At 42.5% G+C, this 15,099-nt stretch overlaps 1 protein-coding gene across 3 annotated transcripts in view; it reads left to right on the forward strand.

Annotated features, from left to right (window-relative positions):
• GRB2 (growth factor receptor bound protein 2) overlaps window positions 1-15,099 on the forward strand; it is a 50,747-nt gene that overhangs the window by 22,114 nt on the left and 13,534 nt on the right. For all 3 annotated transcript variants that reach the window (XM_083148023.1, XM_083148025.1, XM_083148024.1), the window contains exon 2: window positions 6,043-6,276. In XM_083148023.1, the coding sequence (XP_083004149.1) occupies window positions 6,199-6,276 (78 nt within the window). In that variant the 5' untranslated portion in view covers window positions 6,043-6,198. The remainder of the gene's footprint in view (window positions 1-6,042; window positions 6,277-15,099) is intronic.

Raw genomic sequence — 15,099 nt, forward strand, 5'->3', positions numbered from 1 at the left:
GCTTGTTGTCAAAGTAATAGTATTGCGACAGGATTGGATTCGATGCAGTTTATGTTGGTTATAACTTTGACTGCAAAGCTTAGTCTAATGCGGGGTACACACCAGGACGATCCGCGAGCGGGTTCCGATCCGATGGCGACCTGCACCCGGGTGTTTCCAGATCCTGCCTGCTGCAGGTAGGATCTGAATAACGACCGACCCGCGGGGCCGCACATCCGATCAGGACAGAAAAGGGCCCAATCACCACACAGTCTACATCCAATCGGTCGGAATTGGATCTAGATTGATAGGATCAGACCCTTGTCGTCCTGGTGTGTACCCCGCATTAGGCATTTAGATACTCAGGCATTATTTAGTCAAGTCTCCTTCTATGAGGGTATTATTTAAAAAAAAAAAAAAAATCAAATTTTTTCCGTATGTCTGTATGCGTGCATAACAAATGGCAAAACACTAATATAAGTTGGTTTGTAACCATCAGTGGTCAGATTATGGTATCGACGGAGTCTAAATCGACTATGTTATGGTCGACCATGGTTGGTCGATACCATCTAATTACAAGCCTAAAGATAGATCGACAATAACAAAAGTTAGACACAAGCGTTCGGTTGATGGGAGCATGATCGACTGTCATAGGTCAACGTGGACATTGTATAAGTGCACAGTGTGCCCTCACCATGCTTTGAGCACGATGCCTTGCTATGCTCACAACACTATTAGAATCTAAGTCTACTTGGACAGTAAAGTATGAAACAAGTCGTTCTGCACCAAAAAAAAAAAAAAACATGAAAAACTCATGTTGACGTTGTGACGGTCGTCCAGGTTCCCATCGACATAACGATTGCGTCTGATTTTCTTAACTGTCGATCTAGACGCAGCCGACTATCTTTAGATGTCTAACTAGGTGGTTTTGATTAAGCGTGGTCGACCATAACATTGTCGATGTAGACACCTTCGATCCGTGGAATAGATACGCAGTGGTCAATAGCCAACCCTAGTGCTAAGAAACTGCTGCTACTGCCCTGCTGTGAAACATAGTATGTACCCAAAATGTATCAAAACTTTTTCCAGGTACCATTCAGTTAAATTAAACTTTTTTTATTTTCAAGTATATCCTGGATAATCTACAGAAGTATAAATGAATGAGGTTTGCGTATGGCTGTTCCACGGTAACTCTGAAACGCTTTAACTAATCGTCTTCAAACTTTAGGGTCATAAGGGTCCATGCTATTTCTGTTGTTTTCATGCATTGTGATATGTCATTGAAAAGCTTATGACTTTCTGAATAATACAACACAATAAACAGACTCCATTAAGTGGACCCTTAACAGAGTGGTGGGTTTTTCAGGGGCAGGAGAAACCTACTAGGGCAGGTTTGTCCTGCCCCAGAACTACTCGCCACAGAAGGGGCAGCCCTGCCTTCTACAGCAGCCCCTGCTGGCTTTGGCTGTTTGCGGCCGCTTAAAGAAGTTTGGGAGTGTTCAGGCGCTCAGCCATTCGTCTGTTCGAGCATTCTTGTGTTTGGACGCACGGACGGCCGAGTGGTGATGGAGATTATCGGCATTGGTGGGGGTCAACGACAGGGGGGATGGTGGTTCACCGCTAGAGGCACTTCTGGCGCACCCTTTCTTTACAGTGGCATGCCCGTAAAGTTTTCGGGAGAGCCTGCAGCGCAGCTCAGCCCGAGAAATTTCCAGGCATACCACCGAAAGGGTTAAGGGACTATAAGGGTCCATTAAATGAAAAACATTTTCACTTTACTTAATGGGATGGACAGACCTTAAGGCTAGTGTATAATAAAGCAATTTACTTGGTAAGAAGTAGAATAAAAAGTACTCTACATATTCAAATGTTGATTCAGGAGAACTTACTTGCATATGGAAAATCTTGCTGATTCAGCACTGGACAGATGTTCCAAATTCTTTTCAACTTTGTCTGACTCCTTGAATTCCAGTCAGTAAAACAAATCCCTTTTTATATACCAATGTCCTGAGGGCTGTCTTTTCTGCTAAAATGGTTTTGATTAACCAGTCTACAACATGCTATGAAACTATATCAGAGGAGACACCTTTAACATAAATAAGGAACCATATAGGCCATTTCCCTTTATGTAAATGGGTCATAATGAGAACCAATTTATTTTTCACATTCTGGGGCAGATGTATTAAGCCTGGAAAAGAGATAAACTGGAGATAAAGTGGAGATAAGGTAAAAGGAGATAAAGCACCAGCCAATCAACTCCCAACTGTCATTTTCAAACACATTTCATTGGCTGGTGCTTTATCTCCTTTCACTTTATCTCCACTTTATCTCAAGTTTATCTCTTCTCCAGGCTTAATACATCTGCCCCTCTGTAGCTTATGGTATACATCCTATAGATTTCTTAACCAGTTAAGCAATGATTCCCCCCCCCCACCCCGCAAAACCCCAAAAAGTTCTGTTCCATAATAAAGTCTTAAAAATAAAATAAAATTATCTCCCACCACCACTGGCAGTAGGGGACCCACCCCCCCCTCTCCCAGTGGTGTTAAATCCTAGGATAATATAGGAAAAATATTAAGTTAATTTGGTTTTATATGTTATCCTTAGGTTTAACTATGTAGGGAGGGACAGGATTCACTTCTGTTCATCCACATAGTTTATGATTGGCAGCTAGTTTCTAATTTGCATTGGCCTCCTACCTGAAGGAACGATAGTTCCTGGAGCAGTTAACAAAACTGCTGTTAGCAATCTATTCTGCTGCTCGTAAAACTATATTGCAGGTGTGGATTAAAGAGACCCCTCCAACTTTGAAGGTTTTTAAAGATAAGATATTTTTTATTTTTGGACTGGCTTGAAGCCTCCCTTCAAAAAGAAACACGCACACAAATTTTTTTGATACTTGGGGCAGCTACATTGAGACTTTACCACTATCTACCAAACAAGCCATATACCATTGTTTTTCAAAGAATTCTCTGGTATGAAGAACAAACTTTGCTCAGTGACCCTCCAATTTCTCTTGAATAACAATTTCTTTATGTACCACACTCATGCAATTTTTGTAAATCATCTATATTGTGTTTATTGACTTGACAATTTAAACATGTTTGCTTTTCCTTGCAATACCCCTTTCACATTGCAGCTGTAACACGGTATATTGCCGTTTTTTTAGTGCTTTAAAACGTTTCCAGCTGCAATGTGAAAGCTACATTGTCAATTTACCGGTTACAGAAAACCGGCATTTTGACACGTGTTAAAAGGAGGATCCTACACGGTTCGGAGCCGTTTCACCTGCAGTGTGAACAGCTCAGAAACGGTATTTGCTATAAATGATAACCACACTTGATCCCCGCCCACAAGCAGGAAAAAAAACATTTAAAATGACATTGTATGGCTTTCTATGGGTGAAACGGGTTGAATCTGAAAGGTACAAAACGGTATTTAAACTTCAATATACCCTTTTGACCAGTTTTAAGACACGTTTAGAAAAACGGGTTGAAAGCAGGTTTTTGCAATGTGAAAAGGGTATTACATTTATCATCTTGTCATGTTTTGAAGCTTTGACTAAATAAAGCACACACATATATATATATATATATATATATATATATATATATATATATATATATATATATATATATATATATATATATAAAAATAATAAGTGCATTGACCCTGGACCACCAACCTGAGGCACCCCAGGGTGCTACGGCACACAGTTTGGGAACCACTGGACTAACCCCATTTTCTGTAAATGATTTACCATGACGCAGTGACCAATGTATATTTTATTTATTTTTAACCCCTGTCCCATGGGCATATACCTCCTCCCTCACCTAAAGTACAGTGGAGCATGTGCCCTTAGTCTTCCCTACTGCAACTAATCTCTGCATGGAAAGATACCAGCTAACTTGTTCTCAGAGAGGGACTAAAGGTACATATCGCGCCATTTTGGCTATCAAAATATACTATATTTTCAAACTCATATAAAAAATTAGCCCAAATTACATTGTTTACCCTGCTTAAGTTTCTCTCCCTGCAGTCTTTTCCCTTACACATGCACTCCAGAAGAGATCCGTGCTGCACTAAAGCCTGGCATACTGTGAGGCAATGCTGTCATGTGATGCGACCTGGCCAGGTAACCTCAAATGTGACATCGCCAGGCAAGCGGTTAAAGAAAAATGTATGAAATTGGTAGGAGATTGGCTTTTCTCATCACCCCCAGCCATTCTGTTTGTCTTTTCAATGCACAGCATTGAAGGTCATAGGAACCAAGCTGTTTCCTTGTAGACAGACTGCCTACAGACTTGAAAGGGGTTACATGTAGCCAATAGCAAAGTTAAATCAAGGGAATGTGTAAATTAAAAACTACACTCTGGAGCTAAAGATGAAGCACATTATTTCATATAAAGCGCAACAGAATAATAAACCGTAAAAATAAATATAAGCTAATGTCGAATAGGGTGTTATACTCACAACATAGATCAAATAAAAATGAAACCTGTTCACCATGCATTCTCTCAGCCCTCTGCCGTACACTGCCATGTTAGCCGGAAGGGCCACAAAGCTCCATCTCTCAGCCCTCTGTCGTACACTGCCATGTTAGCCGGAAGGGCCACAAAGCTCCATCATATCTCAGGGAAAGGCCAGGCTTTTTTGTTTGTGTATGTGTACTATATTATCCAAAGCACATTTTCAATGTCTCCTTTCCAAGTCTTTGTAAATACCTAAGTTCTCCTACAGTTGCAAGTTCACCCACAAATACATTCATTATAATGGCCTCGTCAATTTGAAGACCACTTGTATCTTATAATGCAGAATTTAAACAACATTGGTTTGTGTAGTGTATGCGCTGTGCATGTTCTGAAATTTGGCACATGGAAGTACAAGTAATACAGAGTCTGGACTGTTTGAGAACACCTGTACTTGCAACCAGTTGTACTGGGCATTCTAACGTAAATAAAGTTTAGTGAGGTCTGTGCGACGATTGACGTAAGACCTATGTCCCTTTTTTATACTGTAGGCGCAAGTCCGCAATCGTGCAAACCAGATGCATGAAAAGGTGTGGCCACAGCTTAAGCTACAAATCACTGTCCATATAAGTACAGTATGCCGCATCTAATGAGGACACTATGTTGTGTGTTTGTTTTCTTATTACATTGCTTTAAGTACTCCTAGGTGTACATTTTACACTAATATAGGATGAACTCCTATTAACTCTTAAGGCATTTTTTATGGTTAAAAAAATATTTTTTTTCATCAACCCAATTCATTTGTAAACTGCCTCCTAAATGCTGTTTTTCTATTCATTTTTCTTTAAAGAGATTACAGTCTCCCCTTATGGTCCACAGATCATACAAAGGGGCTATAAACTCTCCCTCTCCCCAGTGACATCCCTCCCCCTCCAGACGGAGATGTACGGGTGAGAGCTCTTTCTCCACAGTGGCTAAAGGACACCAGAACGAGATTGGACCCAAATGTCCAATCTCGACATGTCCAATCAAGTCCTGGTTGTGCGAGCCCTCAGATAAGACATGCTGCACATCTTCTCCGTCTGCTGTCATTCCGGTCATAAGCAGATTGTATGTGCTTTTAAGCACATGCGATCGCTCGTTCGACCGCTCCACGACCTGCATACGATCAGGTCCTGATGTATAGCCAGCTTTAGATTTGCTGCAGGAATCCGGTCTGGTATTTATTCAATCCAGGAAAGGTTTTGAATGAAATAGATTATATACTTACTAAGCCTAGGTCATTGATATCACAGTAACTCCGATGACTGCAGTCTCCGCTTTTTCACCTGTATTGTTGATCTTCAGGACTCTGGATCTTTTTTAGTTCATAACAGTTGCAGCACAATTACCTATTAACTATGAAAAATATTTTTAAATGTAATGGTTCATATCTGAAAATGTAAGTTTGGAATTATGATGTCCTTTCAACTTTTTACCCGATCAGAAAAGTTTACAGTTGGTGATCCGTTATTACGAAGAAGGAACTTTAATGTCCATTTGCCAAATATAACTGTCTTTCCTTAACACTTAATAAGCGTTTCATTTTCTGCAGGCCGCGAGTGAGATTCCCTCGGATAAGTGACGTGTGGGGTGGCAGGAGAGTTGGGACATCATTGCCGTGCCAGGTGGCATTGAAAAGGCTTAGGCAGCAGAGGAGGGGTCCTTCCCCGTTAGACAACCCCCTCAGGACAGGGACGCTGCGGTAACCATGGAAGCCATAGCCAAATATGACTTTAAAGCCACAGCCGACGATGAGCTTAGCTTCAAACGAGGTGACGTTTTAAAGGTGAGCGGAACCATAAGGCATTTGTTTATGTATATAGAGATGATTACACTGTCCTGCTGTTTTTTTAGCTTTGTTTTTTTTTTTTAAATAATGTAATATTCCCATGCACTGTCATTACAAACTAGTCGGTCCACTCAACCTTTTTGCCTGTTTCATTAATTAAATCCGTCTGTCTGTTCTTGTGTTTCCTTTATCGAACGCTTCGTACTGTCTGAAAAACCTTCTTTAAACCACATACTGTACACAGCAACATCTGTCCTGCTCCAGCTGTCTATGCCTGTCATGCATTTGTTATTGCTATACCTCATAAAAAACTGAATATATTTCATAGTAAAATCTTCTCCATTGTATACTGATAACCCTTTATCGCTCCTCTTAAGTTTAAACAAGGTTCCTTTAGTGAACAAAGGCATAGCTACTGTTCATTCTCCAAAGTTTTCAAATCAAAGCCACTTCTTCAGAATATTTTCTTATTCCCACAGCCTAACTTATATTAATCCTATATAAACCCAACCTCACACTTTCATTTTTAATTTATCTACTCTGATTTTCTGTATCTTCAGAAGTACTACACACTACTGGAAAGTTGCAACTGATCCGATAAGTGCTATATTCATACGGACTGATCATTGGATTGCTGTACATGCTGAGCAATTTCTTGCTCAGTGTGTACTTTTGTTTGATCTCAAAAATGGGATATGGTGGTCGGGAACTATAGATCTAGTGCTGCACGTGTTTATCAGGAGGGTTTGTCTGTTAAAAACACTCAAACCTTCTTAAAATACATTGGCTGACCAGCCTGATCATTGGAAAAAAATTGTAAAGTCTGTACTTTCCTTTACTTGTAACTATTGCCTAAAGCAATTTCCCTTTTTTTTGTAAACTCATTTGCATTCATAATTTTCTGTGTAGTTATAAAAATAAAAAAAAACTCTCTGTAGCTTCTACAATTTCCATATTTTAAGGAGACAATTATATCACATATAGGGAAATGCAGAACAATATCTAATACAGGGAAGTAAACTCATAACTTTTACAACTCCTACCCTTTGCCCCAAAGTAAGGCTATTCTGGGAATCCTAATCACAAATGCAAAACTTGCACAGCGCAGCAGAAATGTATTAGCAGCAGCCAAAAAGCATATATATATATATATATATATATATATATATATATATATATATATATATATATATATATATATATATATATATATATATATATATATATATATGTGTGTTGCGTGTAGGGAACGCACACCGCTCCTTTAGCAAAGGTGAGTGCCAGGTCGAGATATTATAAACCCTTGTTTACACATGCAGCAAATGGATATCCACTGCAGATGGAAGGACCAGCACATCCAATATATAATGCAAAAAACGAAAGTGTTTAATAAGTCATGATACTCATCATCAGCATGGGTAGACAGCAGCCTTATAAGTCCACATCAAGCAAGTGGCAGCAGCACAATACAAGTCCACTCCATAACAGGTGTCCTGACGGACCGTTTCGGCGTGCAAACGCCTTTCTCAAAGGGTAACCAAATAATGACAAGAAAGCATGATCTTAAAAAGCAGTGGAATATACCACACTCACCAAACGCCGGGGCAGCCCATCTCACATTCCCGCCGCGCTCCTGCTGTGTCCACACCGTATCTCCCTGCCGCGCTTCCGTCCAACTGCCAGGAACCAAAGTTCCGGAAGTGGAACTAGAACCGCTGGCCGGGTCCCCGGGGAACTCTACATACAGGAACACCCGCCGGAAGTGAGTGGCGCTGCGTCACCGGTTACTATGGTGATGTAGCGTCCCATACACAAAAAGAATCCAGTATAAATATATAAATACATTACAAATGCAAAAACTGGACACATCACCAGTGTCACCAGTGGGAAAGAAAACCTAAAGTAAATAAAAACAAAAGAAACAAAAAAGGGGAGATTTATGTATACCCAGCAATGTATTAAGGGGATAGCGATATGTTAATATTACTGTCGCACATTAACCAACATGGTGTGCAATTAAATCAGATAGATTAAGTACAATATCACCCGCATTGCATAGGCTCACAAAAAATCCCTATGTTGGATAACCTAAAGGGATGGGCAACATGAAAATATCACCACCATAAGGGAAACAGAAAAAGCACACAAAAATCAAAAAAATGTAATGAAACATGAGCAATATCAAGAATAATCAAGCAATAGGTCATAGGTCAAATTCATCGCATGGACTGTGACACGAAATACGTGATCTACATAGTGATTTGTCCATGCCAAAAGATCTATGTGGGTAAGACTGTCCGATCTTTGAAAGAGAGGATAGCAACCCACCGTTCGTCAGTCAAAAAGGCATTGCTGAAGGTGGACAACACTACCCCCCCAGTTGCCAGACATTTTGCCTACTGTGGACATAAGATGAACCAATTCAAGTTCATGCCCATTGATCATATACCCCCATTGAGACGAGGGGGAGATCGACACAAGCGTTTACTTCAGCGCGAGAGCCAATGGATTTATAACCTTCAATCCCTGGCCCCTCAAGGGCTTAATGAGGAAATTAATATGTCCATTTTTATCTAAGCTGTTCCTTGGGTGCACCTGACCGGTCCCTAAGGTCTGAATTTGACCTATGACCTATTGCTTGATTATTCTTGATATTGCTCATGTTTCATTACATTTTTTTGATTTTTGTGTGCTTTTTCTGTTTCCCTTATGGTGGTGATATTTTCATGTTGCCCATCCCTTTAGGTTATCCAACATAGGGATTTTTTGTGAGCCTATGCAATGCGGGTGATATTGTACTTAATCTATCTGATTTAATTGCACACCATGTTGGTTAATGTGCGACAGTAATATTAACATATCGCTATCCCCTTAATACATTGCTGGGTATACATAAATCTCCCCTTTTTTGTTTCTTTTGTTTTTATTTACTTTAGGTTTTCTTTCCCACTGGTGACACTGGTGATGTGTCCAGTTTTTGCATTTGTAATGTATTTATATATTTATACTGGATTCTTTTTGTGTATGGGACGCTACATCACCATAGTAACCGGTGACGCAGCGCCACTCACTTCCGGCGGGTGTTCCTGTATGTAGAGTTCCCCGGGGACCCGGCCAGCGGTTCTAGTTCCACTTCCGGAACTTTGGTTCCTGGCAGTTGGACGGAAGCGCGGCAGGGAGATACGGTGTGGACACAGCAGGAGCGCGGCGGGAATGTGAGATGGGCTGCCCCGGCGTTTGGTGAGTGTGGTATATTCCACTGCTTTTTAAGATCATGCTTTCTTGTCATTATTTGGTTACCCTTTGAGAAAGGCGTTTGCACGCCGAAACGGTCCGTCAGGACACCTGTTATGGAGTGGACTTGTATTGTGCTGCTGCCACTTGCTTGATGTGGACTTATAAGGCTGCTGTCTACCCATGCTGATGATGAGTATCATGACTTATTAAACACTTTCGTTTTTTGCATTATATATTGGATGTGCTGGTCCTTCCATCTGCAGTGGATATCCATTTGCTGCATGTGTAAACAAGGGTTTATATATATATATATATATATGCGGCAGTGTAAATGGGGTTGTTCCGTGTCCATTTACACGGGTCCTCTACACAGGTCCTGACCTGGGTAGAACATGGTTAGGACCCGTGTAGAGGCCGGTGTAAATGGTCCCGCTGCGTGATGTGGCATCTGGGAGCAGCAGCCCTACAGATGCCGGAAGTTGGCGCAGGTGGGGAGACGAGAGAGCGCCGCACACGCAACTCCTCCACGTGCTTTCTTGGCGGCAGTGAGGAGAGAAGGGTGCACACACTTCACTGGCGCTGTACCGGCGCCCCGCCGGCCACGCTACCAATTGAGGGTTGTGAGGCAAGTGCCACGGTACCCACCTTATTAAGAAGGCCTCTTATCTTGCGACCCCCTGACTTAAATTGCTGCTTGTTTTATATTTATTTCAGCCCTTAAATGGCCATTTTTAATAACATCCACAAGGAAAGGCAGGGCTGACCCAGGTCGAAGTGCTGTGTAAATAGGGTATAAAGCAGGGTCAGATCCTGGAAACTCCAGCGGTCAAAGACCCGGAGCGAGTACATCTGGGACCGAGTCAGGCCCCATGTATCTATCTCCGAAACACAATAAAAGCAGCCTTTATGTGCTCCATTCTGGCAATGTTCACATTGATGATTTTTCTTCTACTCAAAAGTCCTTAAAAACTTGTATGGTGCATACGTTACACTGGGGTAGATGTATGAAGCAGTGATGAGGGAGGAGAAGTGGCCCATGGCAACCTACCAGTGCAGGCAGGGGGTATGGAAGGCGGCAGGGGGGCTCACCCATGTGGATTCCTATGAAAATGCTGGGCATTCCCATGGAAATTAGGCAGTGACGCGGCTGCCAGGGGTGGGCAGCTGACATCACTTGATGTCAGCTGCCTACACTCTTCACGTACAGGGAACGAGCAAAGCTAAGACACCAGAGACTGTCTTAGTTTTGCTTGTACCTTCCAAATCATTCAGAGGTCGGTGAACATAAAATGATTTGGCCCCCGCACCAAAGGCTACGAATGGAACATCATTTCAGCTGTGTGGGGTACTCTGTGGGGGTGTGGCGCCTGTGCGAGTAGTGGGTGGCATTTAATCTAAAAGCAACGCTGTAAATTTGGTGACATTGCATGCGGACCAGAATAAGGTCCTCAGTGTGTAAAATTTGAAGATATATGGAGTTGGTTTGTCATATAGGTACGTTTATGTGAGTGTCCTTGTACTAGTAGAGAACTCTTTGGGAGATGTATCGCAGATCGTGCCCATATAGCTCTCTTTACCTAGGCGAAGCAGAAAGCACTAGTGTCAGGATGTATGAACATCTCTTTGTGCAGAATTGAGGAGTAAAAATTCTACTCGCTGTTGATCCCTGTCAACAGAGAAACAGTCTAGTGTGGATGCGCTGTCTCTCTTTTCCTGGATGGCTCACTGGGCATGTGTGTTGCAATCCCGGGTCCAGTTCTTTCATATTAAACCCGGGTCACCCATTATACAGTGCTTAACCCTTCTTATAACCTGGGTGGAATTAGCGGGTTAGACGACCCCCGGGTTATAAGATGGGGTCCTTTCACATCGCACCTCAACCCCTGTCCATACATTGGGATGCGTTTGGAAGGTCGACAGTCAGTAGGTCGACAACTATCGGTGAATAGGCCATAGGTCAACACCTGAAAAAGGTCCACATATCTTAGGTTGAGATGGTCAAAAGGTCAACATGCGTGTTTCACGTTTTTTGTTGTTGTTGTTGTTTTCTCCAGAGCAGGTGTGTTTTCATAATTACCTATCCACATGGACATAGAGGGAGAATATAATAGTGTGTCTGAAGCATGGTGAGGGGAAGTGGTATGCTTATATAGTGTCCATGTGGATGTACGTTAATGGAAAAAACATGTTAACCTTTTTTATGTTGACTTAAATGGGTGGACCCTGTGACCTGTACCCCATACGTCAACAACCCAGCAATAACCTGGGTCCGAGGTACGTTGTGAAAGGGGTATGTGGGCCCAATTATCAACAAGTTTGAGCTATTTAAACTTATTTGTTATGATAAATGGGTGCTCCAGCCAATCCGTTCCTGTCATGCATTTGAAAAAATGAGTTGGAAGCTGATTGGCTCAAGCGCCACTTATCGTACCCAATGAGTTTTAAAAGCTAAAACTGGTTTATGAACAGGCCCTTAAACAAGATGTTCCTGACTACATATGTATTGTATTGTATTGTGCATTCGGTACTCTTTACCTAGAAGGGCGCCCACGATTTTGATCGTGGGCATCGTTAGTAAAAAATCGGGGCCATCGCGGGCATTGGATGCACTAAAAAATCTGGGGTGCGATGCGACCGACGCGATGCCCGCAATTTCCCATAGGGAACAATGTTAAATGTCCCAATTGACCCGATTTTCCTGTTCAATGTCTCAATTGTCCCGATTTTTCCATAGGAAACAATGTTAAATGGCCCACAGAGGCCAAATAGGCACCCTGAAGTGTGAAATGGCCCCCACAATTGTTAACGCCACCCCACGATCAACGTGAACCGGAAGCGTGGCGAGCGCAGCGGTACACGTCCTACGACCTTTTCATACCCCCTTTATCCACGTCGGCGTGGAGTTGAGAATAGAAAGTGTGGCGAGCGCAGCGAGCCACCGAGCCCGAAGCGTGGCGAGCGGACGCGGATACCTGTGAAGGTAGCCGCGTCCCCTCGCGGGGCTCGCTGCGCTCACCACGCTTCGGGCACTTTCTATTCTCAACTCCACGCCGACGTGGATAGTGGGGGTATGAAAAGGTCGTAGGACGCGTACCGCTGCGCTCACCACGCTTTGGGTTCACGTTGATCGTGGGGTGGCGTTAACAATTGTGGGGGCCATTTCACACTTCAGGGTGCCTATTTGGCCTCTGTGGCCCATTTAACATTGTTTCCTATGGAAAAATCGGGTTAATTGAGACATTGAACAGGAAAATCAGGTCAATTGGGACATTTAACATGGTTCCCTATGGGAAATCGCGGGCATCGCGTCGGTCGCATCACACCCGATGTTTTAGTGCATTCAATGCCCGAGATGGCCGCGATGGGCGCCCTTCTAGGTAAAGAGTACCGTGCATTCTTTTGGATATTGGTTCAGCGCACTAGACAGTTGCTTTGACGTTGGGAGGAGTACACACCAAACACCTAATTTTGTGTACATTACTCAGCCATTCACTTTCTCAAATACTTATGGTGCACATACATGGTGCATTTTTTGGGTGCGATACACAGAAAGTTTGTGCAGCCCATCCTTTAAGTATTAGATCGCATCGTCTCTAGTACAAAAAGCACACTGCTGTAGCACATTGTATGCTTTTTTGACTAGATACAATGCAATCTAGTTAAAAAAAAGTACGGATAATCGCTGAATTTTATTTTGTCAGACTTGTTTTTTTTTTTTTTCGGTACTTGTTTCCTAGCACGGCGCCCATTGCATACCATAAACCTTACAATGGTATGCGATGCGATGTTGCGCAATGGCACCCGATGTTATACAATTTGAAATCGTATACCATCGCATTGTATGCCATATACAATGGTATACGATTTAAAATTGTATAAGCATCCTAATGGGTGTTTTTAATGTTAAATGGCCCCCCTATAAGATTATTAATTGTATAAGCCCTGTAATGGGTGCTTACAATGTTAAAAGCACCCCCATTATCAACGCCAACCCGAAGCGTGGCGAGCAGCGGCAGTACGCGTTCTCCGACCTTTTCATACCCCCACTATCCATGTCGGCGTGGAGTTGATTTTAGATAGTGTGGCGAGCCATCAAGCCCGAAGCGTGGCGAGCGGATGCGGAATACATGTAAAGTAATACGCGTCCCCTCACTGGGTGCGCTGCGCTCGCCACACTATCTAAATGCAACTCCCCGCCGACGTGGATAGTGGGGGTATGAAAAGGTCGGAGGACACGTACCGCTGCGATCGCCACGCTTCAGGTTGGCGTTCATAGTGGGGGTGCATTTAATGTTGTAAGCACCCATTAGGGTGGTTATACAATTAAAAATCATATAGGGGGGCCAAAATTGCGTCGCATGCGGCTATATGGCAAAAAAATAAATAAATAAAAATGGTTTTAATTTGATAGCCCCATATTAACCATTGGTCAGAATTCACTCTATGAGGAGAAAAGTGATTGTGGGTATTTGGTTATCGTCCCATTTTATTTATTATTTATTTATGAACAGTTTCTTATATAGCGCATACATATTCCGCATACATATTGTATTTTCAACACTTCATGTCACTATATTATTTCTTCTCCTCCTGTAGTGAGGTCGGTCCACTTATAGTTTTATATTTTTGGGAATTTCTTGCTTTTTATCCCTTACAAGGTTCTGGCATCTGCCTGCTTCACACCCCCCCCTCCCCCCCCCCCTCTGCTTCACACACACACACACACACACACACACACACACACACACACACACACACACACACACACACACACACACACACACACACACACACACACACACACACACACACACACACACACACACACACACACACACCCTCTTCTCTCTCATTATCCTCCACTCTCAATCTTTTCTACATTTATATATTGATCTCTATGGTTTCCTGTTCTTTCTCTGCTCTGCTCCATTAGCTTTCACCAATTGCAGATTAAGAGCTCTCTGGCCTGTTTTAAATAATCTTATTTATCTCATCTAGTTATCTTCTACTTGGATGACAACATCCTACTGAGCCACGAGAGTGAACATTCATTTGGGGACATCGTACCGATTTAACACTACAGTTTCCTAGTTACTCCCAACGCATTTGTAGCGATTTGATCTTTGTTTCAAGATACGATTATTAGGAGATAAATCTTTTGAACATGTGCTGCCTCAATGTTCAGCAGCACACATTGCCTTATGCTATGGAAGCCAAGCATTGCTAGTTTTCCTCTGCTTCTGTATGGAAATTTTGTTACGGGTCATAAAATGCATTTGTACAGCTATTCTGGAGGCATTTGGTGGCCTTTGTGGGGTATGCAATCTGGGATCACGGCTGTCAATCCTCGTTGACAGCCATGATCCCAGATTGCATACCCAATCTGCATATTGCCGGATTGCAGTTGACAACATTGGGAAATAGCGGAGGCACATTGCATACCCACTTTGTGAAAAATTGGCTCCGCCCACCTCTTTATTTTGATCAATTCACAAGTAATGTGTTTTGAAAGATTTCTCATATGGTACTGTGCATTCTAAATGTACAGAAAGACTTTTAGGGCATTTTTGTTGCCCTTCCTGC

The sequence above is a fragment of the Crinia signifera genome, chromosome 6 (genome assembly GCF_055691185.1).
Source record: "Crinia signifera chromosome 6, ASM5569118v1, whole genome shotgun sequence".
NCBI classification, from domain to species: Eukaryota; Metazoa; Chordata; class Amphibia; order Anura; family Myobatrachidae; genus Crinia; species Crinia signifera.